Consider the following 25,533-nt stretch of genomic DNA (forward strand, 5'->3'; position numbering starts at 1 on the left):
TGCCCTTATTAATTAAAAAATTCATTGTGTGTCAGGAAATAGAGATTGAAACGTGTTTTAAGAAAATAGCATATTTTGAGACCGTCTTAAGGACCGTGTAATTTTTTTTTTTTTTTTTTTTTTTAAGAAAAATTCTTCTTGGGCCATATCATTTCTAAGATAATTAAGGGTTGACAACTTCTGTATTAAATCAATGGTAAGGAAACAAAATTGAGGTATTGCCCCAGTAACGCTTATTGGAAAAGCCGACTAAAAAATTGCCTCGTCACTTCGATTTGTCCTAGCATCGTAAGTTTAGTTTCTTTCGTTTTAAGTTTGATTTATTATATAACTTTATGACTCTATTTCTGCTCGTTATAGGTTTTAGGTATTAGTTTTTGCTTTTTTCTTTTCAAATGCCTTTTTTTTAAAACGAAGGAATTCATTTCAGAGGCTTGGGTGAGCGAGGGGGGGGGAGTAAATAAATTTTTAAAATGAAAAATCAGGTGAAATATGTGAGAAATATACGAAAGAATTTGGCATGGATTCGAAAACTAATTACCAAAACTTTTTGTATTAAATTTTGATTTCCTTTTTACTTGTTCTTAACCTTTTTCTTTGCTGAGCTTAGATGGTTTTAGTACTAAGAATTACCAAAATGTGTTTTAAATTTGCATATTTTGTATTAAAGGTGTTCCAGAAGTTCAGGATGTCATCGAATTGGCCGTTGAATATGCAGCAGCTCAAAAGAAAAATAAGATGAGACCCGAAGAGCAAGACTGCAGTATTCAGTATCCTATAAGAAACAAGGAGACTTTAACGAGTGCAGTGGTAAAGCTTTTCTCCATAACTGTCCTTACTAGGATAGTCATCACTGCCCAAAATTTTTCATGATGGAGGCGGGGGAGGTTGGGAGGGAGGTAGTTTTGTTGACTGACTGGCTCAGTTTTTCAACAATGTAACCTTCAAAATTCTAATTAAATTTTGAAAAAGGTATTCCTAAACGATATATCTCGTATGAAGCATCGGCTAATCTGCTAGATGCAGCAAGCAAAAATTTAGCCCAATGAAACTTAACGTAAGCTTAACAAATCTCAGCCCTTGCAAATTTAATCAAGGGATATTTCAACCTAGTTGGTAAAATTAAATCAAAACACCAACTCAAGTTCAGTCTAAACTCAACCCAAGCCAACTTTGCTAACAAAATCTAAACCAAAATAAGGAGTTTACTTGGGTTCACACCACATTAAACCCACGCAAAATCAATAATGAAACGTGGCAATACGACAACTCGTAATGAGTGATTGGTGAATGCTGCCCAGGAGGATAGTATACCGATAGATAAAGTTTTGTAGAAAATTCATGAGTTGTTTCAATGATGGTATAGGCTACGACAAGTCTGTCAATAATGCAGAAAATAACAAGGACGATGGTGTTTGTCATGATGACTGACTACGGTGAAGTTAAATATGAAGCCAATAACACCAGTGGACGATATCATTGATGATATAAATTTTCCTGAAGTCGATTTCAATGCTGACATCCGCAATAATTTCAAGGGTCAGTGCCATCGTTTCCAGCGTTGTTATTACTATAACATCGTTGTTATTGTCTTCTTAAACATCGGAGCTTTCGTCATTATTATTGTCATCATCAACATATAACGATTTCAAAAACTTTCGTCGCAGCAGTACTCACCTTACCCCCCTTCCCCCTCTCCAACCTTTTGGAGATTCGTCCATCTCTGCGCCATGATTAGTTAAGTCCATAGCAGGGTGGTCCATTACATGTGTTACCGTGATCAGTTGTACCATGGCGAACTGTCCAGGAGCTGGTTGATTTTAGTTCAAATTCTGCATTGGCTGGGTTTTGTAAGGCTGAAATTTTGGATTATCGAGTTTCTCCTCGGTTGAACTTACATGGGTTAGGTTGTATGTGGATCTTTCCCTCTCTCTATTGATTCTTAACCCTCTTTCTCTCTCACTCACTGTCTTTTTTCCTCTGGCAAACCCATATTTTCCAGTTTATGGCGAAATATGACGCTTGGGAAAGGTTATTTTTCTTGAAAAAGCTACTGAAAATTGTTTTCTGCTTTTTAAACTGTAATTGGGAAGAATTCCTGTCGTTGCATTTTGTTCTTTTTAGCTTTTAATATGTAGAAACGGGTGTCTTGTGAAGGCCTGCATGTTGAAATGGCCAGATTTCTTGCAAATGACTGCACTCGTTGGTAGAAAATGACAATAAAATCCGGAATGAATTCGATAACAGAAAGGGTGTTAAAAATAAGCTATTATACTTTTTTGAAAAATTTTGAAATGGAAGGTAGTTTTAATAACTATTTTTGGGCGAAAGAAAGACTTAAAAAATTTTATTTCTCAAAAGTTTCAGTAACAATCAACAAATAGTACAATTCTAATAAATGGTTATTCGGTATGTCCAGTTAATGGACATAACTTTCAGTCAAGCCCTTTTCATCGACTTTTTTTTTTATTTGCTGTTTTGTGTCAGGTTATAGGCTGTATTCGTCGTTGTCCCTCCCCCCTCAAGATAATTGTAAATTTTAATCGCTCATAATTTAGTCGGTGAATGATGATTTGATAAGGAATTGTATTGGAAAATAATATGTGTGCAAACTCAATATATGTCAGATACTTGAGAAGGCTGTAAATAAGCTACAAAATTCACAAACAAAGAAACGCATATTAATGGAAGTGAAATAAATAAGAAGATAAAAATAAAATACAAAAAAAAAATTAGTAAAACTAACTTTGCATTTCCAAAACTAATTTTGGAGAGATTGTTGCCATGTGTAAAACTAAGCAAAGTGGATGGGCGGCCTAAATAAAATTATAATTTTATTAAAGTAATTGCAAGTTATTTTGCTCTGTACCTCGTGTTTTCATGGCTGCTCAAAATTCAAAAACATGTGTCAGCTCATAAATTAAATACCAGACATTGATCCAAGCGCTCACAAAATGAGAATCCACTTAGGCATTAATGTTTCTAGAGTTGCGAGCTAAAAAATCGGTTTCAGAACAATAATAATTGCAAGTCAAGTTAACTTGCAATGCAGTTTATTATCTTAACTTGTAATTCAGTTTTGTATTATCCAAGCATGAACGAAACCTAAGTGTAAAAAGATTCTGTTTTTTCTATTGACTCTTAGCTGTACCCAAAAACATGGTTTTAAATCATATTTAATTGAGACTAGGACAACCGCAGAGATATTTACGTACACATATACGTACTAAGTAAATAGAAATCGAGATTAAGTTACAATCAGCCAGAAGAAAATTATCCAAAAAACCGGTAACAAGCTATTATGTCATTGGGTAAATAAACTGTCAAACTATGGTCAAATCTCCATTTGGATCTGCAAAAATCGTAGAGACAAGTTTTGGATGCGAACTTGCTTAACTCCCCGAAAGTGGGAAAAAATGGGATATTTTATTTGCGTCTCTCAAAGTGTCTCACATACTCCATTAAAGGTCTGCCTTTATTTTACCTATGGAAATTCCTAACCATAAAATAGGTCTCTTTGTAAGGTCTTTTTTTTCTTTATTACCTTCAGTAATTTTCGTTGTGAATACCAAAGAGTATGGGTAACTTTGAGAGTGGTGTCTCTTTTCATTCTTTCCAAAATTTATTTATTGTGTTTTTCTTCCAGAAACTGAGATCACTAGCTTGTGACTACACTAATTTTGCATAACTCCAAACGCTATGTGGGCTAGGGATTTTTTCGACACCAGCGTCAGTTCTCACTCTTACTAAGTTGCCTGTACTCATTGGTCTCAGAGAGCAAGGTTTGTGTTGGCCTCATTGTATTTGAAGCTATTAACCTTTGATTTTGACCTTTGCGAATCATTAGTTTCATTTTGTTTTCTCTTTTTAGATTCCAGGAAAGAGCTCAAAATATAAACAAAAAGACAAAGAAGACAACATTTTCACCTTGACGCCCTATTCAGCTTATAAATCCTCAAGGACAACTAAATCTCTCAATTTCCAAAACTCATTAGAGACTAGAACAGCTTATAAGGACAGCTCATTGAAGGAGAACCCAGACCTTATTGAAAGGCCTAATCGGATGCACAAGTTAGAATTGTTTCAACACTCTAGACAGAGTGAATCCACATACCTGGGTGCTCCGCCCTTGCATGAGTCCTTGAAAGAGAATGTTAACAAAGCAAGATTGCCAACTCGTGTGATAGAGCTAGAGATGCCTCACCGTGCAGTAGGATATTTACCTCTTTCCCAGAGCATTCGGACTGTATCGTTCACAGAGTCTCATAAAGAAAAACTTAAATCAGGCCTATCCTCAACTCCACAAGCAATTCAAAACAAAATAGAGCCTTTGAAAGATAGGAGTTTCAGTCAGTGTGACCAGACCACAAATTCCAAGCTTCAATCCCCAGTCTTACCCAGACCTGTTATTCTTGCTACTCCTGACACAGTGGAAGGGTCTACCAACGTTCTAAAAAAGTATGACCTACAGTTTACTGCCAATTTGACCCCTCAAAATAGAAGCACCAATGTTGAGCCAGTTCCTGAGATGATTGCTAAAAGTGATCCTTCTCCCATTTCACGGAAAAGAGAAAACAAGGAAAAGGAAATGCCTAAGGAGAAGAAAATCCGAATCCTACCTGTGAAACAGTCTGGTAGTCTCAATGAAGGTTCTCACTTATTGAAAATGTGGCTCCAAAAGAAGAATGAAATATCCGCAGCCACATCTGAAGGTAATTTTGCTACTTCAATATGACAGAAATTATGTTAAAATATCTAACCCGGAAATTAAATAAAATTCAGTTAGAACGTAATCTTTCCTAATAAATGGGTGCTATTCAAGAAAAATCAAGTGTAAATCTTATTAAGCAAAACAAACAAACCAATGACCATGGATTGTCATTTTAATTGACATATACTGGTATTTATTCCTTAAAGGTTTTGACAATTTTAATTTATGGAAGTAAAAGAAAAGTGTAGATGTTTAAAACGTATGTTTTTTTCAGGAAAGTGCAAATTGTTTTATGGTCTTGAGAAGGCATGGGCTGTTAACAACCCTACTCATGTTAATTTCTGCTAGTTTTGAGCTCGACTCGGCTATTTATTGTAATTTTTGTTTGTTTTGAGTTACGTTTATTTATTGATGATGATTTATGGTATTATTACGCTTGGAAGATTATTTAACTTTATTTCTGCTCATTTTTGGCTTAATAGAGCTCTTTGCTTTCCTTGGAAAAACTTGTTTTATGGGAAAAGTTTTTTTAAATTAATTTCTGTTCGTTTTTTATTGGCATAGTCTTTTTCATGGAAAAGAAAAACACTTTTTATATATTCGGTTTTTTTTTTCTCTTATGAGAATGCATAGTTTGGGTTGCTATTTGTATGTTGGAGAAACCTTGTCAACAATTTTTAATCCTGACACAAACAATATTTTTAATCTAATTTTATAACTTCTGAAGTTTGCCTGAAAAATAAAACTTAATTTAATTTTCAAAAGATTCTATGTATTCTCTTTGACAATCTGGATACACTTGCACTCTTTTCATTTATTTAGATTATAAGAGCAGAAGTAGGAATAGTAGTAGCCCCAAAACTTTCAACTTAACGCCCCCAGTCGTTCTCGATATATTGCTGAGGTGTCTTATTGCAACCATTAATACAATGCCTTTGATTTATTTTAAAGCAACATTTAGTTTCAAAGCATAATTGGCCAATTGTATAATTGTGGGGAGGGGTGACATGCCTAACATCTCTAAAGAAATAGTTGCTGAACCATTTTACTATGCTGAACAAAGCAGCTGTCTCAAAATTTTGACTGGATGTGTTTAGAAAATAAATGGGTTTGAGAGAAAGTCTGCTTGCCCTCCAATCTGTTTTAATTCTTAAAAAGGGTGCTAGAACTTCTAATTTTGAATCGAATTAGTTTGTTTAAAAGTTTCAATGATTTTTCTAGATATTATAGAGTAGTGCTGCCTATGGTATTGCTTACATGCCCTTTTGAAAAATCTAAATCCATACAGTTTTTTCATTTAATTAGAAATTCTCCTAAACATTCCCTAAAAGATTCACCTTAATAACCTTAACGTCATTAGTTACAGTAACTGTTGTGGTAGTATTAAAAGTATGCACATGGTGCATTCTGGCTAGTTCAAAAGTCCACATGCTCATAGTTTGTTTTGGTTTTGTTCAAAATCCACCTAATTATTCCTTAAAGGTTTCACCTTAATACCCATAGCATGCGAGGTAGCAATAGCTGTAACAGCATTAGTAGCAGTATGCGTATAGCACCTTTAGTTTCTTCAACATCCTCTTCAACACAGGCTGAAAGCTTCAGCTTAATACCATCAACCACTCCTGAAGCATTTCTGATGCGTCCGCTTGACAGCCTTCGTGAGCATAGTGTGTTTCAAATTAGTTCCATACAGTTTTATATATCTTTAATTTTTAGCCTTAATACTATTAGTTTTAATAGTAGTATTAGCTGTAGTAACAGTAGAATTATTAGTAGTTGCCTAAGCCTTAGTGGCAGTAGTAGAAATAGAAGTAGTAATAATAGTAACAGTAGTAGTAGTATGATTAGGATGGAAATATTTTCTTTTGGTTAGTTCAACACTCCTCACAACAAGCCCTCTTAGTTTCAATTCAACACACCAAACTGTTCCTAAGATATTACTGTTACACCCTTTTGAGAACCTGCTTACAGACGGTGTTTTGTGATTCAGTTCACTTTCCCCCCTCTAAATTCCTTGAAAATTTAAACTTTATACCAATAGGCATAGTTGTAGTAGCAGTTACAGTAATAGCATTGATATTGCTAGTAATAGTATTGAATAGTGGTAGTACTACTAGTAGCAGTAGCATTAACACCTTTTGGTCAGATCCCTCTCATCAAGTCTTGGAAGTTTCGACTTCATTCAATTAGCCATTGCCATGACATTCCCGATATGTCCTTTTGATAACCTGTATGTTCATATACTTCTCACAATTTTCATCTCAATGCTCGTAGCCTTACAAGTAGTTGCAATAGAAGTAGTTGCAGCAGTATTAGTAGCAATAGTAGGAAGTGTAAATAGTAATTGTAAGTTCAATAATCCTGGTTAAACTTCCCTGAAGTAATGATTCTAGGACTGTTTATATTTTTTTTTTTAATTTTGTATTTTAATGTTAGTTCCTTTATATTCGTTTTTTCTTCGTTTGTTTTGCTGAGGGTGGCCCTTGGATATAGGGTCGAAATATTCATATAAAGATGCATTCCACTGTCTTATATAAAAATTTTCCTATTGTTCAACTTGTTGTTTATATAGTAAGTGCAGCAGTAACAGTAGAGCTAGCAGTAGTATTTATATATTGCCTCTTGGTGAGATGATCTTCCCCTTTAAGCATTCTCTATAAGTTCCTACTTAATACCCAAATCAATTCTTTAGATATGCTATTTTGACAATGAGCATGCACATAGCGTCTTTTGGTTTAATCCAAATTTCTCCTCAATACTGTAAATGGAATAGTGTTTTAGTAGTAGTGGTGGTGGTTGTAGTGGTATTGGCAGCATGCAAATATTGCCTTTTTGATCTTCTCCCTTATCATTCCTGGAATTTTCCAAATTAATATGCATAGGTATTCCTGTGTTATACCCTTTTTACAATTCGTTTACACATAACGTGTTTTGGTTTAGTTCAACACTACGCTCAACAATGTCTGAAAGGCTCATCTGAGCGCCCTTTATCTTCTTGGAAAGTACAGGTCAAAAATGCATACGTTTCTCAATAACGTATACTATGTGTAGACAATCAACGAATTGTCTAACTTACAGCCCTTGTCCTGAGGAATTTGGGGTTGACATCATCAAAGACAAATTTACTGAACCTTTCAACAATGCTAAACCAAACAGTTATCTTAAAATTTCGATCGGATTTGTTTTGTGGAATGATAGTCTTGGGTGGAGGGGGGGGGGGTTCTGATTGCTCTCCATTTACTTTTAACTCCTAAAAAGGGCACTAAAACTTCTGACTTACAATCAAATGAGCTCCATCCGGTCCAAAATTTATTCGACCATACGTTCCATAAAAACCTTCTATGCCCCAGGGCATAACTTACAACCCTTGCCCATGGCTCTGAGGGATTGTGTCAACCTTAAAGACATTGTTATATGATTTTTGGACTATTAGTAACAAAGCGGCTATTTCACAATTTCAATTGAATGCGTTTCGGGGAAAGAGGAAGTCAGGGAGGGGAGGGGGCTAGTTGCTCTCCATCATGTTTGACTCCCGCAAAACATCTAAAAGTTCACTTATTGTGCTAGCATTCTCATCTAGGATGCTGAAATTCCCATCTAGAATTCTCATCTCATTCTCATCTAGGATGCATCAGCATAATCTAAATCTAGGAGGGTTTTACTTCCCTTTTTGATTCCATGTTCTCCCATTCCCCTATGGGAAAATTTTATAACAAAGCCCGTCAAAATTATTTATATAAATGGGGCAAGAACACAACCCTGCTCAACCTCTGATTTATTACTAAGCCAGCTGCTAACCTACCTTAATCGCAGTAATGTTATTCTCGTACATAACACTGAGCAATCCATGCTGCTAAAACTGCTAAATTCATATGCTAAAACTATAATGTTACTAAAAATTTTATCTACAGCATCTCCAACTCTAAAAATTATCATCATACTAAGTAATTTGCTTCGTACAGGAATCATGCTAATACCTCTATAAATGCCACATTCAATATTATTGTCTTTCTTACGGAGGGGTTTAATTAGAGTTTTTCCTAAAATTGCGAGGTACTTCTCCTTTTTCAAAAATCATATTCATATTCTTCATTAACTTATTTTTGATCCTTTTGGTACTGTCACTGATACTTCTTCACAAAATAAATCTTCCTTTATATCCAAACTGTCACAAACTTAATCATTCTTTTCCATGTATTTTCCTGTAACTCTATCACGGTTTAGCACATTCTCAAACTGTTCTGCCCATCTCTCTTTAACTCTTTCCTTCTCTAACTATGGCCCCGTTCCTATCTTTAACTGGGACAAGTCCAGATGACTATTCTCTCTCAATTCGTTAACATAATGATAAAATACTTTATGCTATGCCGTCTGGCTGCGTCATCAAGATCTTCGGCAATTTTATGCATTGCCACCACTTCATATCTCTCTAATTCGCATTTTAATGCTTTCTTCACTTTCTATACATTTCACTTGCTTTCATATGATCTATCACTCAAATAATTCTTCCACGCGACCCTTCTCTTCTCTATTAAAAATATTTTCAGTAATATTCCTAACTGTGATTCTAACTTATTTGCATCAGTAATTTCACAAACTATTTTCTTACAATTATTCCATCCATATTCTACATTGTCGAATTTTAAACTCTCCAGTTTAGTATTCAATTCCTGGTAAGCTTTTCTCAAATTCTCATCCTTGAGTCTACCTACATCATAACTTACCGAAAATAGTTACCCTTCATAAATTTCAGCTTGGGATTAAATCAAGATACTTCTAGATGGTGATCTTTTTTAATATCGATAATATCACTCTTATATACCCTAGTATCTTGTATCGATCCTGCCAGTCTTCGGTTTACAGTGACATAACCAGTAAGGTTGGCAGTCTTACCATTATGTGAATATCATGCTAACTTATGGTCCATTTTATTACCAATTGCTCTCTCAATTATAATTAGATTCTGATATCTACAAAATTTCAGCAGTCTGTATGTTTTCTTTTCCTACACCAAATTTACCTTGGCTAGGAAACATCTATCCTTATTTCTTACGACTTAGGCATCAAAATCCCTTAATAAAATTACCATTTTAATTCCTGGGACCCTGTCTATTTGTTCCCGTAGCTGTAAATAAAGTTCATTTGAGTCACTACTATCTCCGTCACTCGGTTCAATAGGGACGTATACTGCTGTGGCTGACAGCCTGCACTTTTTAGTCATTAAACGTCGACTAGCATTTTGCTATTAACACCTTCCAATCCTAAACGAGACTTGACAATTTCCTTATTCATCATGAGCCCTACTCCCCGCCTATGCACCTCATTCTTCCTGCTTGAATAAATAAATTCTGTATAACATAATTTCTTTTTTCCTTTTTTTGGGATATGAGTTTCTGAAACTCCTACTAAGTCCAGTTTGAAATGTCTTATTTCGTCAATCAAACCGTTTTATAAGAATAGCTTTATAAACTCTAAAAATGTTTCATCGTTGTTTCAACGCTGTGGTAATCTATTGGACTGATGCTCTGCTTAGCAATACGGGGCTCAATTCCTGCTGCCGAAAGGCTGAGTGACAAGCTTGCTAGCTGTCTTTGCTTAAATGGAGGACCCTTATCTGTTGATGCATTGTCATTATTTTAATTATTCGTGAATATAATGGGCACCTAGTTCATCTCATAGTTTAGATTGCTTTGTTCGAACTATGAAATAGTACTCAGCTTGTTAATGGAGTCGCTACTCCTTTAAAGCATGTAAAACCTCTTAAGTTCCTTAACGATGCAGTCTTTATTAACTACGATCTTCATCTTATGGAAAGAACAATAGTCTAGTATCATGAATGTAGCAGTAGCTGCAATCCAGAAAAGGACGGATGCGGTTAGGAACTAAAAAAGTAGCCTGAAACCCTTGAAAATAGTGCCCGACCGAAACAAAAAGTAAACCATTGGAATCGCTTTGGCCGAAATTTAAGTCAATATTATACCATTCGTGGTGTATTGACTTCATAGAGAACCTTTCATTATCAGAATTTGATTGAATTGTTTGACAGTTCTATGTCGCTTTGTGGCAATAAGCTGTCTGCTTACCTAAATCTATTTATGAGCCATGTCTTAATAAATGCGTCACATGAGTACAGTTTTTTTGAATATAAAGACTTTTTCAAACCATGTAGTCACAGTGTTGCAACGCTTTTGAAAGGGTGAGTCGTCAATATCCGTTGAATTAAAAATATTATATTACTTTTAGTACCTAAAGAAAATGCTACGCCTGAAAAAAGAGAGCGGAGATCTGTTGAAGAAGAAGAGAAACAACCAAGTGACGATTGCAACAAATCTTTGAATCAACAGGAGGGTTATGAAATATGTCGATCCCCCGCTTCGCCTCATGAACTTATGGTGTGTAAGACATTAACTATTGTCCTTTGTTATATTATTTCTTTGTTCATTTTCTGTTATTCTTGTTCTTCTAAATTGCATAAGTGTCATAGGTATCAACATTTATTTAGATAAGAATTACCCACGAGACGATGAGGAGTGGCGATATATAAAAATTAAATGTTGAATGAATTCGAGATAATCTTTGAATGGTGTTTAGAATTGATTAAATCTTCGACCTTTTAAAAAGTGTATTTTCTTTTTGTATTCCTTGTTTTTGATATATCGAATGCTAGTAATGTAATCTTTTATTGTAAATTCGCTGCTGAGAAGACACCTCACAAAATAGAAAAGCCAAGTTGCTCAGGAAGTAATAGAATACCTTGCCTGCACGCATGTTAGTATACAAATGAGACTTTTTTCCCATCTTATTGCTACACAAGTTTTGTTGAAGTCGTTTTATGAACCATAAGACTTGAAATAACAAACCTAGGTTAATGCTTGTAAAAAGTTATTGTTGATTAAAAAGAAAATAAAAAAATAAAGTGAATATGCAAGTTGTGGCATCAGTAACCACGATATTGTCGTGTTCTTTTTGTTGGATTTATCTTAAATTATGTTGCAAAATTGATTTTTCCTGTTTTAATGGTTGTTGTTTATATAATGTGTAAAATCGAGAAATAATACAAACATTTAGCCTAAATTGCTTGTCAGAAGAAAGAGGACGGGAATAAAATTGATAAAGACATATCAAGTCAATATTGAGCCCCTTGCAGATTCTTCCTTGTTTTAATTTCTAGGGCCCTTTTCTTTGTCACCTGATTTCCTTTTCAATATGTTGTATACAATGCCCAAGGATACACATTCAGACTTTCTTAAACTACAAGTTCTCCCTAATGGCAAACTGAACTGGGTGACCTGTGCTTATAAAAAGTTCAAGCATATTGATTGGAGTATTTAGAAAAAGTTTATTCTCATTAAATATTTTTTACATCAAATTATTCAAGTGTTTTATACCTTCTGTTATTAGACCTTTTTTTTTATCACATCTTCAGTTCATTCCTTATGCAAAGTGACCGTGTACCTTTATCAGAACCTTCCACTGTTGCATAATTCAGTATTGTTACGTAACGCAGTCAAAAGACGGGGTTGTGACTATAGAACTAGCTATGATTATGAAACATCGTTCACAAATGAATTGTAAAATGATTATGAAATTTCTCTTTCATATCATAATTGATGACACTGATGAACAAATTACGAAAATTTTTTTTTTTAATTTACAGAGCTATTGATCGAAAAATATTTTTCAAACTTGCGTTAACATTACTGGGCCACGTTTGGTCTTTCAAAAAGAATATATAGCTTACCTTCCTTCAAAAAATACATTTTGTGCCACATTTCGCTCTTTCTCACTCTCATCTTCAACCTGTCACTCTCTCTCTTTCTCTCTTTCAACCAATATTTTTTGTTTTTATCTAGAAAAAGGAATTTGACATATACTTGGCTATCGTCAGGTGTAAAGGGGGTGACTTTCCGTTGAAAAGCAATATAAAGTTTTCTGAAAGATGATATGATTTACCATTCTCATCAAATTTGAAATTATCTTTTTAGGAAAAAGCGGTTGCTGTAGAAGTAGTTGGCGCCAGTGGATGTGGCAATGGTGATGACTCTGCCTCTATTGCAGATAGCGGTGTAGAACCAGATTGTAGAAGTGTATGCACCACCCCTTACACTCCTCGTTATCAGTTTCAGCTTTGGACACCAAAAGGGAAACGAGCTAGCGACAGTTGTCTAGACGCCCAAACTACTCCCAAAATACTGAAAGACATCGATGGAAATCCAGTGAAAGCAATTGATTTTTTGAAAATTCCTGATGAGGATGATTTCGATGCAGAAACCCCTATTGCTAAGCCTTCTCAATCGTCCACTCCTTCTCAGACACCAACTAAGAAAGAGAAGGTTATTTCAGTTAGTGTACTACGCAGCCATTTTAACGAAGTATCACCAATAGCTCACAGGTCAGGGACTTTTACAAACAGCCTATGGAATAACTGTAAAAGACCTGCTCTTACAGATTTGCCTCGTCCAGCCGCATCTAATCAATCACCAGGACAAGTGTTAACTCCAAGAAAAACTGTTTCAATGAAACCTACCTGCCAGTTATCTCAGTATGTTAAAAGCAATGAGTTAAACAATCCAACCATAGACAAATCTTGTGATGATGAAATGGGTGAAGGCGAAGAAATAGTCAAAGCCAATGTAGATGAGATCATGTCCAAGGATACCCCACTTATAAAAGAACACGAATCTAGCATTGCGAACTTGAAAGATGCAACCCTGTCATCTGGTATTAGTGCTCCAAAGAAAAAAGCTAATGCTGAATCACCAGCTCCTATTGACCTAGCCAAGAAAGCAGACTTAGATAATCATCGTGAATATTCTCTTCAGAATATATCTAGAGAAGCAGTCTTAAATGAAGACACTTTAACTAATGTTCAGTTACAAAATATTCAGTCGTCAATGGATTATCAAAAGAGAAAGGAGGTCGTTGCCCCAAATTTTGTTGAAAGTCCCTCTAAAATTCATCTTACGCCGTTGTTCGAAGTGAAACGTCCCTGTCTCTCTGAAGCATTTGAAAATCCAGAAGCCCATATAGAAAAACAAGAAGAATCTTTGAAGAGTTCCCACGATATCAGCAATGCTGAAGCGAAAGGCTTTAATTCTAGTATCCAACCAGATAAAGCATCTGACTTTGTTTTTGATTTTGCGGAGAAAGCTAATCCGATCCAGTTTGCTCAAGATTTTTTTTTCGGTATGTATATGTTTATTACTCCCTTTGAAAATTTTTTTATCTGCTTTCTAATTCTAAATGGATCATTTTCCTGGATCTGTTCTTAAGAGAGCTTTGACTTTCCAATATTGCTACTCCCTGTTTCAGTTTGTTTATGTATACGCATAAACAAATATGCATACAAACATAACATATTTATCAATTTTGTTTTAACAGTTTCTTTATCTACTTTGTAGCTCCATTTTGGGTGAATTGATCATTAGAAGATATGTGACTTGTTAAGTGTGTTACTTTCAATCTTAGTTAGTCCGACAATCAGATTTTCACCCTTAAGCTTTAATCTGTTTAGCTAAAATAAGTGGTTTTATTTCAATATATGTGCATTATGCCGAACCTAAATTTTCTGGAAGAAGCTGCGGTAACGCTTAATAAGAGACGTCGGCAAGAGGTGGCAAGGCTTCTTCTTTCTTCTCTGATAGGTTTGTCTGAACTTTTTCTTCTAAAGAAACATTTTATTTTTACTTATGTTTTATTTGTCACTGAATAACGTCCGTGAATACAGTAATCAAAACAGAAGTTTCGAGTATTTTGATAAGTCTGTTAAAGTTACAACTCCTGCCAGGTTTGAATACTTACCTGAAGAAATCCTTTAAGATAAGTGGATTTGGCATGAACTCACGTCAGATCCTACCTCCTCCCAAGCGATCCTTATGTTTGTATACAGTCGAAGTAAGCATATTGTCTTGAATGCCTAGGAAAAAGTGTCATTCAAAATGATCCATATAATTGAAGGTAAAACACAGCCCCGCTGAACTCCTAATTCAGAACGAAATCAGCTATTGGGGTTTTATTTGAGTTTTCTTAAATCACAAGGTAGTTCCTCCTTTTCAAAATCAAATTCATAATCTTTAATAATTTACTCCAACTGAACAACCACCATATTTAAGACATCCATTTACCTTACTTTCAGCACCTGGCGGTTTATTATTTTTAATCATTTTAGTGCTGTCTCTACTCCTTCCTCGCAAATAAATCTTCTTCCACTTCCAAAGTTTGACGAGCTTTCTTATTCTTTTCTGTATTGTCTCCTGTAACTTTGTCACGGCTTAGCCCTTTCTCAAAATGTCCTGCCCATAACACTTTAAATATTTCCTGATTACAAATTGTGGCCCAGTCCCTATAAATAATTGGAACATATCACGATTGACCATTCCCTCTCAATTTACTAACATGCCTGTACAATATTTCACTCTTTTTCTGTATGGCTGCATCTTCCAGATTTTCAGCATTTTTATCTATGGTCTCTACTTCACACCTTCTAAATTCATATTTTAATCGTTTGTCTGCTTTTCTTATGTCCCATTTATTACATATGATCCATCACTCAAAATTCTTGTGCGTGCTCCTCCTCTCTATTAAACACAAAGCATTTTCACTAATATTTCTAGTTTCTAACCGTCTTCTTAAAAACACCATCAGCGACTTCATAGACTAATTTCCTAAAATTATTTCATGCATCTTCTACATTGTCAAATTTAATCTTTCCAGTTTAGTATTCAACTGTTCCTGGAAAGTGGTCTCACACCTGCCTGGAGTCTACCAATGTCATCACATGACTCATCGTATGAGCATAAAAGTAGTGTCCATAAAAGTAGCGTTTGACTAGGCTTCGATCCCTAAGCAAAAGTCTGACCAAACATCCATGCTTAGGCACGGAATTCTAACTAGACCTGCTTATGAACTCTACTTTATCATACTTCCGTTTCTGCTTTCTCATTTTGATATTGCTCATATCTTTTCTTTGGAAACCCTTTTAAAAGTTAATTCTTATAAAAGCCATTTTAAAGTCCTATATTCACGATTATCTTTTTATGTTAATGGGTTTGAACTGGGTATAAGTCAACCTTTTTGTTTTTCAACTTATATTTTATGTCTTTTTTTGTCTTTTTAGCATCGCCGAACGCCGAGAAGAAAATGGATACTGACTCAAGTCCTAGCTTTTTTGACATGTTTAAGAGCAATGGTAGTGATACATCTACAAAAGGTATTATTACCGACATATCTTAAGAAAAGGACGGGACGGGGGAAAACAATAGAACATTTCTTTAAAATATAAACGAAAAATTTTATACAGGAGAATATGGAGCTTGGAATAGATTTTGAAAGTTCAAATGAAACAAAAAACTTCAGCGACCCAAAATAAAAGGCGAAATAAAGGCACAGGGTAGCAAAAAAACGAAATGCAATTGGGGTTTTTTCGACTGTTATTATCTGCCATTTTTTTTTTTCAAAGAAGATGTTAATTTAGACCTTCAGAATAAATCAAGGATAATTTTAAAAAGTTTCTTTTCTTCGGTAGTTGTAAAATCCCTCGAAAATTTAAATGTTATGTCCAAAGATATTTGTTTCTTCAAGAAAACCAATGACTTGTTCCGTTAAGGTGGTCTCAAAATATGCTATGTGACGTTTGAAAACAACGTTATAATCTATTTCATGATATTCAGTCGATGTTATTTAAGAGAAGTTACACTATTTCTATACACCAATGCTATATTACTTTGCCCCAAAAGTCAAAATATATAATTTATTTCTGGTTTATTAGGTGGTAAACCAATTTGGTTCTGGCAAGGAGTTTTTGTTAACCTTAAATTCATATTAGCTACTCATAATAGGTACATTAACTAGCTGAAGATTCATACCTTTTATTGCCAAGGCCGACCATTGTCCAACATTTTATTATTACTTTATAGTCCTTCGATTATCTCACACTTCCGCTCCGAATTTTTTTTTTCAGTTTGTGTAATAACGCTGAAGTTCTTAACTCAAAATTTTAAAATTATAAATCCGATGGCAGCCAAAAAATAAATATATCCACAGTTTCGTCTCCTTAAAAAGACTGTCATTAAAAGCTGAAGCAAAACTCCATGAATCTTATTTGAAAAGTTTATTTTTTTGCAAGGGACAACTTAATAAAAATTCCAGAAGCAAGGATTAAGCTTCAATTGACATAGTGATGAGAGATTCTAGCAGAATACGTGATATCGATCTTGAGTCTCAATCCAAGCCATGAAAAAGAATAATAAACTCAGCAAAATTTAAGAGTAAGAAAGAAAGGAAATGAAAAAGTATATTGATCTTGTTCTAAATCGATATATTGAATGATCACAACTTGAATATGATCTTAGTAAACCTAGTTTGTACTATGAAGCCTTATATTTTCGTAATCATGCTACTATCAAACAGTTCGTGGTAACGAAGTTTAAGTAAGGAGTGACTCAGCACAATAGTAACCAAAACTCTAAAAAACCAGAATTCTGATAGCAATAGATACATCAAAAGAACTACCTTTTTTTTATGGTGATTCCAAATATATAAAATTCATTAAGTCTAATGTTATCTATGAAAAGCCACGAGTCTGAGAAATTTTTACTGACTTTCGAAAAAGGGGAAAAACTCCCCAAAAACCCGGTGATTTTAATGAGAATCACACCATCAGATTTAGCATGTTAGATAATTTTAATGTAGAGGTTTCAAGCTCCTATCTACAAAAACGTGGAATTTTGTACTTTTTGCCAGAAGAAAGATAAGGGATGTGTCTTTCTTGCATTTTTTCCCCCAGGGGTATTCGTATCAAACCAAGGTCCCAGAAGATCAAGAGAGAGCTCATTTGAAGGGGAAACAAAAGGTCTAGTGCCCTTTTTAAGGTGACCAAAAGATTGGAAGGTAACTACCCCACCCCTTTCTTTCCCCGAAGGCATGTTATCATAATTTGAGATAGCCATTTGATTCAGCATAGTTAAAATGTCAAATAACTCTACCTTTGAGGATGACACGGCCCCCCGTAATTCCTGGAGAAAAGGTTGTATGTTACACAATTTGCCCATTGTTCATATAGTATTGTTATTGGGAAATACACGGGATTTTTTTGCGGGGGGATGGGGGAGGATTTCCACGGAGGGAATTTTCCAAGGGAAAGTTTATACGGGTAGAAGAAGCGGGTTCTTGACATAATTTGAAAAGCTGTCATTGGTTAAATATAAAAACAAGTTATTTCAGCTGAAAGTAAGGAGTAACATAAAAACTTAATACCAACAGAAATCATTCCGTATATGAGGGCTGTCCGTTCTTCAAACATCGCCCTTTACCCTGAAGTTTGGCTTTTTGTCATAATTCTCTTAAGAGAGACTGATCAAACACAAGGGAAGTATAATTTGAAACAGAAGCATTTTAAAGGACTTTAAGACTTTAGCGTAAAGAGTAAGGGTTGAAGAGGGGGCATCCCCCATCATGTACGGAATAATTTCTGTTCGTCTTAAGTTTTTATATTGCTCCGTGCTTTCAGTTGGATTTTTTTTTAATAAATAGAGCAAAGCTAACTAAAACTAATCTTTAGGAAACTACGTCAAAGGTTGGGACATTAATTTGGAGAGGGATATAACTTATCTCTTTTCTATTGTAACCACCTTGACGGATGAACACTGAAAATAAGGCTATATAACCCTGTTAGTGTTATAAAATTGTCTCTAACTGTAAAGAATCAAAATATTTTAGAATATGCACTCAAAGAGCTATAGAGAAATTACGTCATTGTGTTATTACCTCTTGTAAACGATGCTCACAATTTTAGATTTTAGTGAACGTTCATGGAATTAAATTTATCTTTTTCTTCAATGCATGAGAAATAAACCAGACATAAAATAATTTGCACCTTAATATATTCTTATTTGCAAGTCCCTTTCCTGGTCATTCGTACCTTTTGAAATTAAAGATACCTATGGCGTGACAGACGTCTGCATAATGGATATGGAACCGTATTTTTTTTTTTACTCTGAACTGTATCAAAAATCTATCCGTCTCGATTTATGAGTTGTTTTTATAGCCACCGGCCAACTTTCTAATACAACCGCTATGAAAAGAGCAGTGGGTAAAGTCGAATTTCTTGAAGAAATATGCGACCTGTTCAAGTACAAGAGGCATTTGTAATAACATTCTTCTGCTTCAATTCAAACACAGAAATTGAGATGACACTCTCAACCGATATAGAGAACAAAAATACTACTACTACTACTACTAATAACTCACTGCAGCACCAAGCCGCCTGAGGCAAACACAGCTACGCACGCTCCTCCTCCAACCTAATCTATTTAAAGCCTCCCTCTTTACACCCTCCCAGGAAGTTCCCATTTCCTTTAAATCCTTATTTATGACATCCTCCCAACCCAGACAAGGACGACCTGCTTTCCGTGTAGCCCCAGACGGTTGGCCGAAAAGGACAATCTTCGGTAATCTGTCATCCTTCATCCGTAGAACGTGGCCTAGCCATCTCAACCTTTCTTTCATTATAGCCCCAGAAAGCGGGATTGAACCACACTTTTCGTACAACCTACTGTTTGAAATACGGTCAGTCAGCCGGGTACCCAGAACAATCCGTAGGCAATTTCTCTGGAAAACATCTAGTAAATTTTCATCTGCTTTTCGGAGTGTCCATGCTTCAGAGCCATATTTGACCACTGTCATCACTGTAGCTTCCAATATTCTAATCTTGGTTTGTAGGCTTATCTTTCTATTCTTCCAAACTTTTTTTAACTGTGAAAAAACACCCTGAGCTTTAGCTATTCTACTTTTAACATCTTCACTGCTCCCACCATCTTTACTAATAATACTACCAAGGTAACTGAAGCTCCCAACCTGATCAATCTTTTCGTTACCTAAGGTCACCTGTTCATCTTCACTTATTCCTAACCTTAGTGACTTAGTCTTCTTAACATTAATTTTCAAGCCTATTTTAGCACCCTGAACTCGTAAAACCTCTAAAAATTCATTCATTTTGCTCACACTTTCATCTAATATGCTTAAATCATCAGCATAATCTAAGTCCAGGAGCGTTCTTCCTCCCCATTTGATTCCATGGTCTCCAATTGCCTTTCCTGTGCTCCTTAAGACGAAGTCCATCAAAATGATCCATATAAAGGGGGATAGAACACAACCCTGCTTAACTCCTGATTTAATACAAAACCAGTTGCTAACCTCATTTCCTACCTTAACCGCAGCAGTATTATTCTCGTACATAGCGCAAATCACTTTAATGTATTTTTCTGGTATACCATATAACGATAAGACCTTTGTTAACGCTGTTCTATCAACAGAATCAAAAGCTTGCTCATAATCGATAAAACTAAGGACCAAAGGTGTTTGACAACGAAGGGACTTCTCAATTATTAACCTAAGAGTGAAAACATGGTCGACGCATCCTCTACCTTTTCTAAAACCGCATTGTTCTTCCCTTAAAACTTTGTCTACAGCATGTCTCAGTCTAAAAAGTATCATATTACTCAGTAATTTGCTACCTACAGAGACCAGACTAATGCCTCGATAATTCCGACATTCACTCTTGTCACCTTTCTTATACAGTGGTTTAATTAAGGTTTTCCTAAAATCATTGGGTACTTCCCCTTTTTCAAAAATCATGTTCATAATCTTCAGTAGCTTATTCCTAACCTCAGAGCCACCATATTTAAGGAACTCATTAATCATACTATCAGCACCTGGGGCCTTATTATTTTTTAATCCTTCTAGTACTGTCGCTAATTCTTCCTCACTAAACAAATCTTCCTTCACATCCAAGGTATCACAAACTTTTTCATTTTCATCTATATCTTTTCCTGCAACTGTATCTCGGTTTAGCACATTCTCAAAATGTTCCACCCATCTTTCTTTAACTTTTTCCTTATCACTAATTGTGACCCCATTTCTATCTTTAACTGGGACTAGTCCGGATCGGCTACTCCCTTTCAATTTATTAACATGCCAGTATAATATTTTACTATTATGCCGTCTAGCCGCATCTTCCAGATCCTCAGCAATTTTATCCATCGCCTCCATTTCACATCTCCTTAGTTCATATTTTGAACTAAATGAGTTTAGCAAAATTTTAACAAAATTTTAACAAAATTGTCATTTTAACAAAAATGAGTAATAACAATAGGTTTACTGGACGTACCAGACGTTAAGTCTCAAAATGGTTCTATGTACTATTATAAGAAGATATTTTAACAATGGGGCCAGGGAACCGTTTCACATCTGAGTAACTTTTCTTGAACAAACCTTATTTGTGGTAAATTTCTCTTTTGATTATGATTTCTGTCCAGCTTCAATTTAAAAACTTAAAATTGGCAGTTAGCTGCTTACCTTCTAGGTCAAAGCTTTTCCACTGAAAAGAAGAAAACTGATAGAAGAAATGAAAGCTTTTCAGATTCTGCATCCCTATCTAGAGTATGAGATCCACTTCAGCTCGTATATATAGGTTTTGGCCCAAGGACAAGCCTGAAAACAACAACAATAGACGTATTATATGAAAAATATAAGGGATTAGTAGAACAGTTTTAACACTTTGAAATTTTCGGAGTGGGATAGGGTGGAAACAGTTACGATATATTTTCCTCCTCTGTGTCCATGATTTCTCAAAAAGTATGATTTCTTGCTTTTTTAGGTATACTGTTTTCCCCCTTTGTTTGGAAAAAAATTACTAGAACACTAAAATCATGATGCAGTCTGAAACACAGATTGAGAGCATATAACTGCACACAGCAATCCCCTTGCACACTTTTGCAGTTATAGTTTAGTTTGTAAACTATAGCGTATGGCTTCTTGATTTTTTTTTTTTTTTTTTTTTTTTTTTTTTTTTTTTTCTTTTTTTTTTTTTTTTTTTTTCTAGCATATTTGACAGGTCTGTAGTCAGTAACTATGTAAATACGCCATTGCGTGTGTGCGTTTAAGCACCGTTTTTTTAGCCCCTTGAGAGCTGCTTGTAGACCCTTCAAGGGAGTTGTAGACCCATCAGATTCCGAAACAATAAGCTCCTAACTCCATCAGGACAGGGGACACAGACTAGTTAAGCGTAGATTATAGCCCTTACCTTTCTGCTGGGCCTGGTGGTAGGAACATTTTTGCAGCTACCAAAAACATATTCCATAGATCCTTATTGATCCATATATCCATTTTTTAAATTATTTTTAAATAGCAAAATAGTTTTGGGAGCTACGGAGAAAACACTGTTGTGATTTTTACACAATACGCTGTGCTATGTTATATCGGTTGTTTTCCCGTTATTGTTTTTATTCTAAAATGCAATCCTTTTCAGTTACACCTCTCTTGATTTTGTTTTTCCTGTTCCTTAGGCCTCCCTTTCTTCTAAGAGAGAAAAAAATTAAGGCTTGAATTCCTTCAATTGGGACAGATGAAAAATACTTACTATTAATCCTGTTCAATTGTACATATTCTAAGCGTAAAGTCTCAAGTTAGAATCTTTCATGCATAATTTTAGTGCACAAGATCTAAATTATCTAAATGCAGTGTAGATCTGCCATCCAATCTATCAACAGTGTTAGTTTTTTTTTACTCCCCTCGGCTTTTATAAAAAAAAATCCTTGTTTCTTTAATAATAAATTATACTGGAACGTAGTTTAGTTAAATCACACAAATTAAGCTTGAACACACTTAATTTGTGGCAAAGTTTTCTTTTGATTAAGGTTTCTGTACTGTTTTCCCAAAACTAGTTATTTCTTGGAATTTCGTTTCCAATAGTAATATAGATTATTTCAGCAGTTTCAAAGTGTTTTTACTATTTTAGTCTATATGATATTCTGAAACTCTGTTGGATATAATCAGTTTCTTCAACAGGTGCTGTTCCTGGGACTGAGACTGCTGCTACAGAAGGAATGGTGTTCTCCTTTGCTTTTGCTTCTGAGGATTCCTCAATGAAGGCAAACGAAACTGACCCTTTCAGCTTCTTCAACGATTGATTCAAGAGCGTTTTTTTCGCTTTTCTTCTTTTGTGTTCAAGAGTTACTTATTTATGTTTTTATGCTTCTACGTATGTTTTTAAGTTTTGAGGATTTTGAAATAGTTTCAGTAAGCGGTGACTCGTTGACTAACCAAATCACGACGAAGAATAGATGCAATAGTGTCATATTTTTTATTTGTTTGTGCAATTTTGCCAAAGGCAAATGGAAGTAAGCCCTTTCAGTCTGTTCAGAGATTAACCATCGGGTTTGATTCCCTTTGTGGTGTACTCCCAAGTGTTATCTAATTGTATTTTTCTTTTACGTTTATATTTGTATTTTTCTTATGAGTATTGATGCCATTTGGATAATTTATGGCCCAGGAAAAAAAAAAAAGTAGAAATATTGGCCTTCTTTGTTTTTATCTGAGAATTACTCACCGGAGACTGATGTAATTAGTCTCTCCAGTTTTGTTTCAAGACTTAATTTAATGAAGTTTGGATTTATTTGAGTAAGCTTAACCAAGTTGATCTGAGGAAAGCGTCACCTGATAAAAAGTTATGTGAAAAGCTACGATCGGTTTCCTTGCTGTCATTGGCGTTCTATAGACAATGGCCTTAGCTATTTGAAGATTTAGTGCTCTATTTTTCATTATCTGTGGTGATTCCTAATTGCAAAGCAGCTATGAAGTCCTAGAATTGCAAAGTCCTAAACGTAAACTGTTTCCTCCTCATACCTTTCTTCTCTGTTGTTTCTTCTTCATGTTGTGCCTTCTTACTCTGGTCACCTACCCAATGACTCTTTTCACAGATACAAAAAGGCCAAAGGGTGCACCTCTGGAATTATTTTGAAATTTATTTAAGAGTTTTTACTGAAATAGACCTTGTCATGAATTGCAATTTGTAAATAAATTAAGAGGTACCCTTGAAGAGAAAATAGAAGGTTATAAAATAATGCAGCAGAGAATGTTTTTATTAAGCGATAAAATTCTATAATAGAAATTAATCTTACAAAAAACGAATAATCTACTTAAATCATATTTATTTCTGATAGAATATTTTTCTTTGTTCTCCAACGTTATAACTTTCTTCTGAAAAACTCAGGCTAAAATAGTATTTTTACAATGGGCGATTGTTAACTTTGTAAATTTCAGAATGAAAATTAGTGGCAAAATTTGTCTTTATTATCATTTCCTGTACATATTATGGTTTTTTTTTCCTTTAAGGATTCCTATCTCTAAATAAAAAATTAAGTCAGACATTACGAATTTGTACTGATTCTTTCATTCATCATTTTTTCTTTCTCTTTTATACAGCATTGACAGAAGAAAAACCCTTCGATAATCCCTTCTCTTTTGTTTTTAGCACTTCTATTTTGTTTATACTCATTTTCCTACAACAGTTGTTTATTTATTATCCCTTTCTTGTATATCCCGCTCAGTATAAGACTGCATAGGATATACTGTCTGCTCTTCCTCTTTTCTCTTCATTTTCCTAGTTCAATTGTTTATTTATTTTCCATTTCTTTCACAGTAAATATTAATTGCTCTTATATAACAATTTCTATGTATGTTATTGTACCCGAAGGAAAATTATTTTCATTAGTTTTTCATAAAAGGTTAGTTCTTTTTTTTTAATGACGGTGGTATAATCTAACTACTGAAAAAAACTCTCTAATGAAAAATAAACCCAAAATTTACATGGAAAAAAGTAACTTTTGGGGTCATAGTTTTTCTAGTACATCTTTGTCGCGAGGTCACCTTGATTTGAATGTTTTCCTAATTGTTGTTTCGCTCAGAAGCTTTACGTAAAAATTTTATAGACAAGCTTTCATTAAATTTACCACTCTCTTTTTATTATTTTCTCTTTTATAGTAAATAATTTCGAGTTAGGCATGCTTTTGCATTTTAGAGTTTGTAAACACGTAGAAGGTGCATTTTTGCAACAGTTTTTTTTTTATCTTGAAGGAGGGCATCCCCTTTACCTTTACAGGATTTATGTTACCTTTGTCACTGTTTTACAACGAGAAGCTCTGTTCTAGGAGAAAGCTAGTCAGGTGAGATCACCACTACTTTTAGCAAATGTAAATTTGCTACGCGATATTCGTGGTCTTGTAGCCAAAATATCTGCTTCGAATAATAAATAAGAATTTCAAAAGATAATCCTTTATAGTTTCTCAAGAGGGTTTGTGACATTCCGGTGATATTTTGAGGCACTTGGGAGAAAATAAGCTAGAAAAAAAAAACCATTAGAACTGTAAAAAAGACGCATCATGCATTGCTGGTAGTCAAGCACCTACTTCGTCAAAGTTACGCAGTTTTTCTCGTAAAACTGGATGTTTCTCACCCTAGATCTTCAGTAATATCTGACTCGCCAAGTAATATCTGACTCGCAAAGACGCATCATGCATTGCTGGCAGTCAAGCACCCAGTTCGTCAAAACTGGATGTTTCTCATCCTAGATCTTCAGTAATCTTTGACTCGCCAAAAATGATTGACTGCCGCCAATTTGTATTCATAAAAAAATATTTAATCGAATCCTAGTGGATTGGACTGATTACGTTTGGGTCCCTGGCTACGGTAGTTGACTTGACTACAGTAACGCCTACCGCAGTTTTGACCAGGTCTGAGGATCGGAAGTTTACTTTTTGTTAGTATTGTAATATGTTTAAAGATTAAATAGAGTTATTTTACCCTAGGCCCAGCTTTGTCAAAGATTCTAAAGTCCGTGAGTTGAATTCCCAGCATCTTGAAGCGACTATGGGCTGATTTTCATCAGTTACAGGAGTTACAAAAAGTCAGCTAGTGTTCGAGGGTATCGGAAATACTTTTTCAATCAATTCATTTTTGGACGTCACTAAATTACAGAAATCAGCAGG

The 25,533-nt window shown here is 34.8% G+C and overlaps 1 protein-coding gene across 5 annotated transcripts in view; it reads left to right on the top strand.

The window, feature by feature from the left end:
- The window catches only part of LOC136030187 (uncharacterized), a 55,037-nt gene extending 30,523 nt beyond the window's left edge, over window positions 1-24,514 (top strand). For 4 of the 5 annotated variants that reach the window (XM_065708935.1, XM_065708934.1, XM_065708936.1 and 1 more), the window contains exons 6-11: window positions 671-810; window positions 3,872-4,712; window positions 10,955-11,103; window positions 12,697-13,897; window positions 15,828-15,920; window positions 22,556-24,514. In XM_065708935.1, the coding sequence (XP_065565007.1) occupies window positions 671-810; window positions 3,872-4,712; window positions 10,955-11,103; window positions 12,697-13,897; window positions 15,828-15,920; window positions 22,556-22,677 (2,546 nt within the window). In that variant the 3' untranslated portion in view covers window positions 22,678-24,514. The remainder of the gene's footprint in view (window positions 1-670; window positions 811-3,871; window positions 4,713-10,954; window positions 11,104-12,696; window positions 13,898-15,827; window positions 15,921-22,555) is intronic. The other variant, XM_065708938.1, reaches the window with a different exon arrangement.
- Window positions 24,515-25,533: the final 1,019 nt, after the last annotated feature.

This window comes from Artemia franciscana, chromosome 8 (genome assembly GCF_032884065.1).
Source record: "Artemia franciscana chromosome 8, ASM3288406v1, whole genome shotgun sequence".
Lineage (NCBI taxonomy): Eukaryota > Metazoa > Arthropoda > Branchiopoda > Anostraca > Artemiidae > Artemia > Artemia franciscana.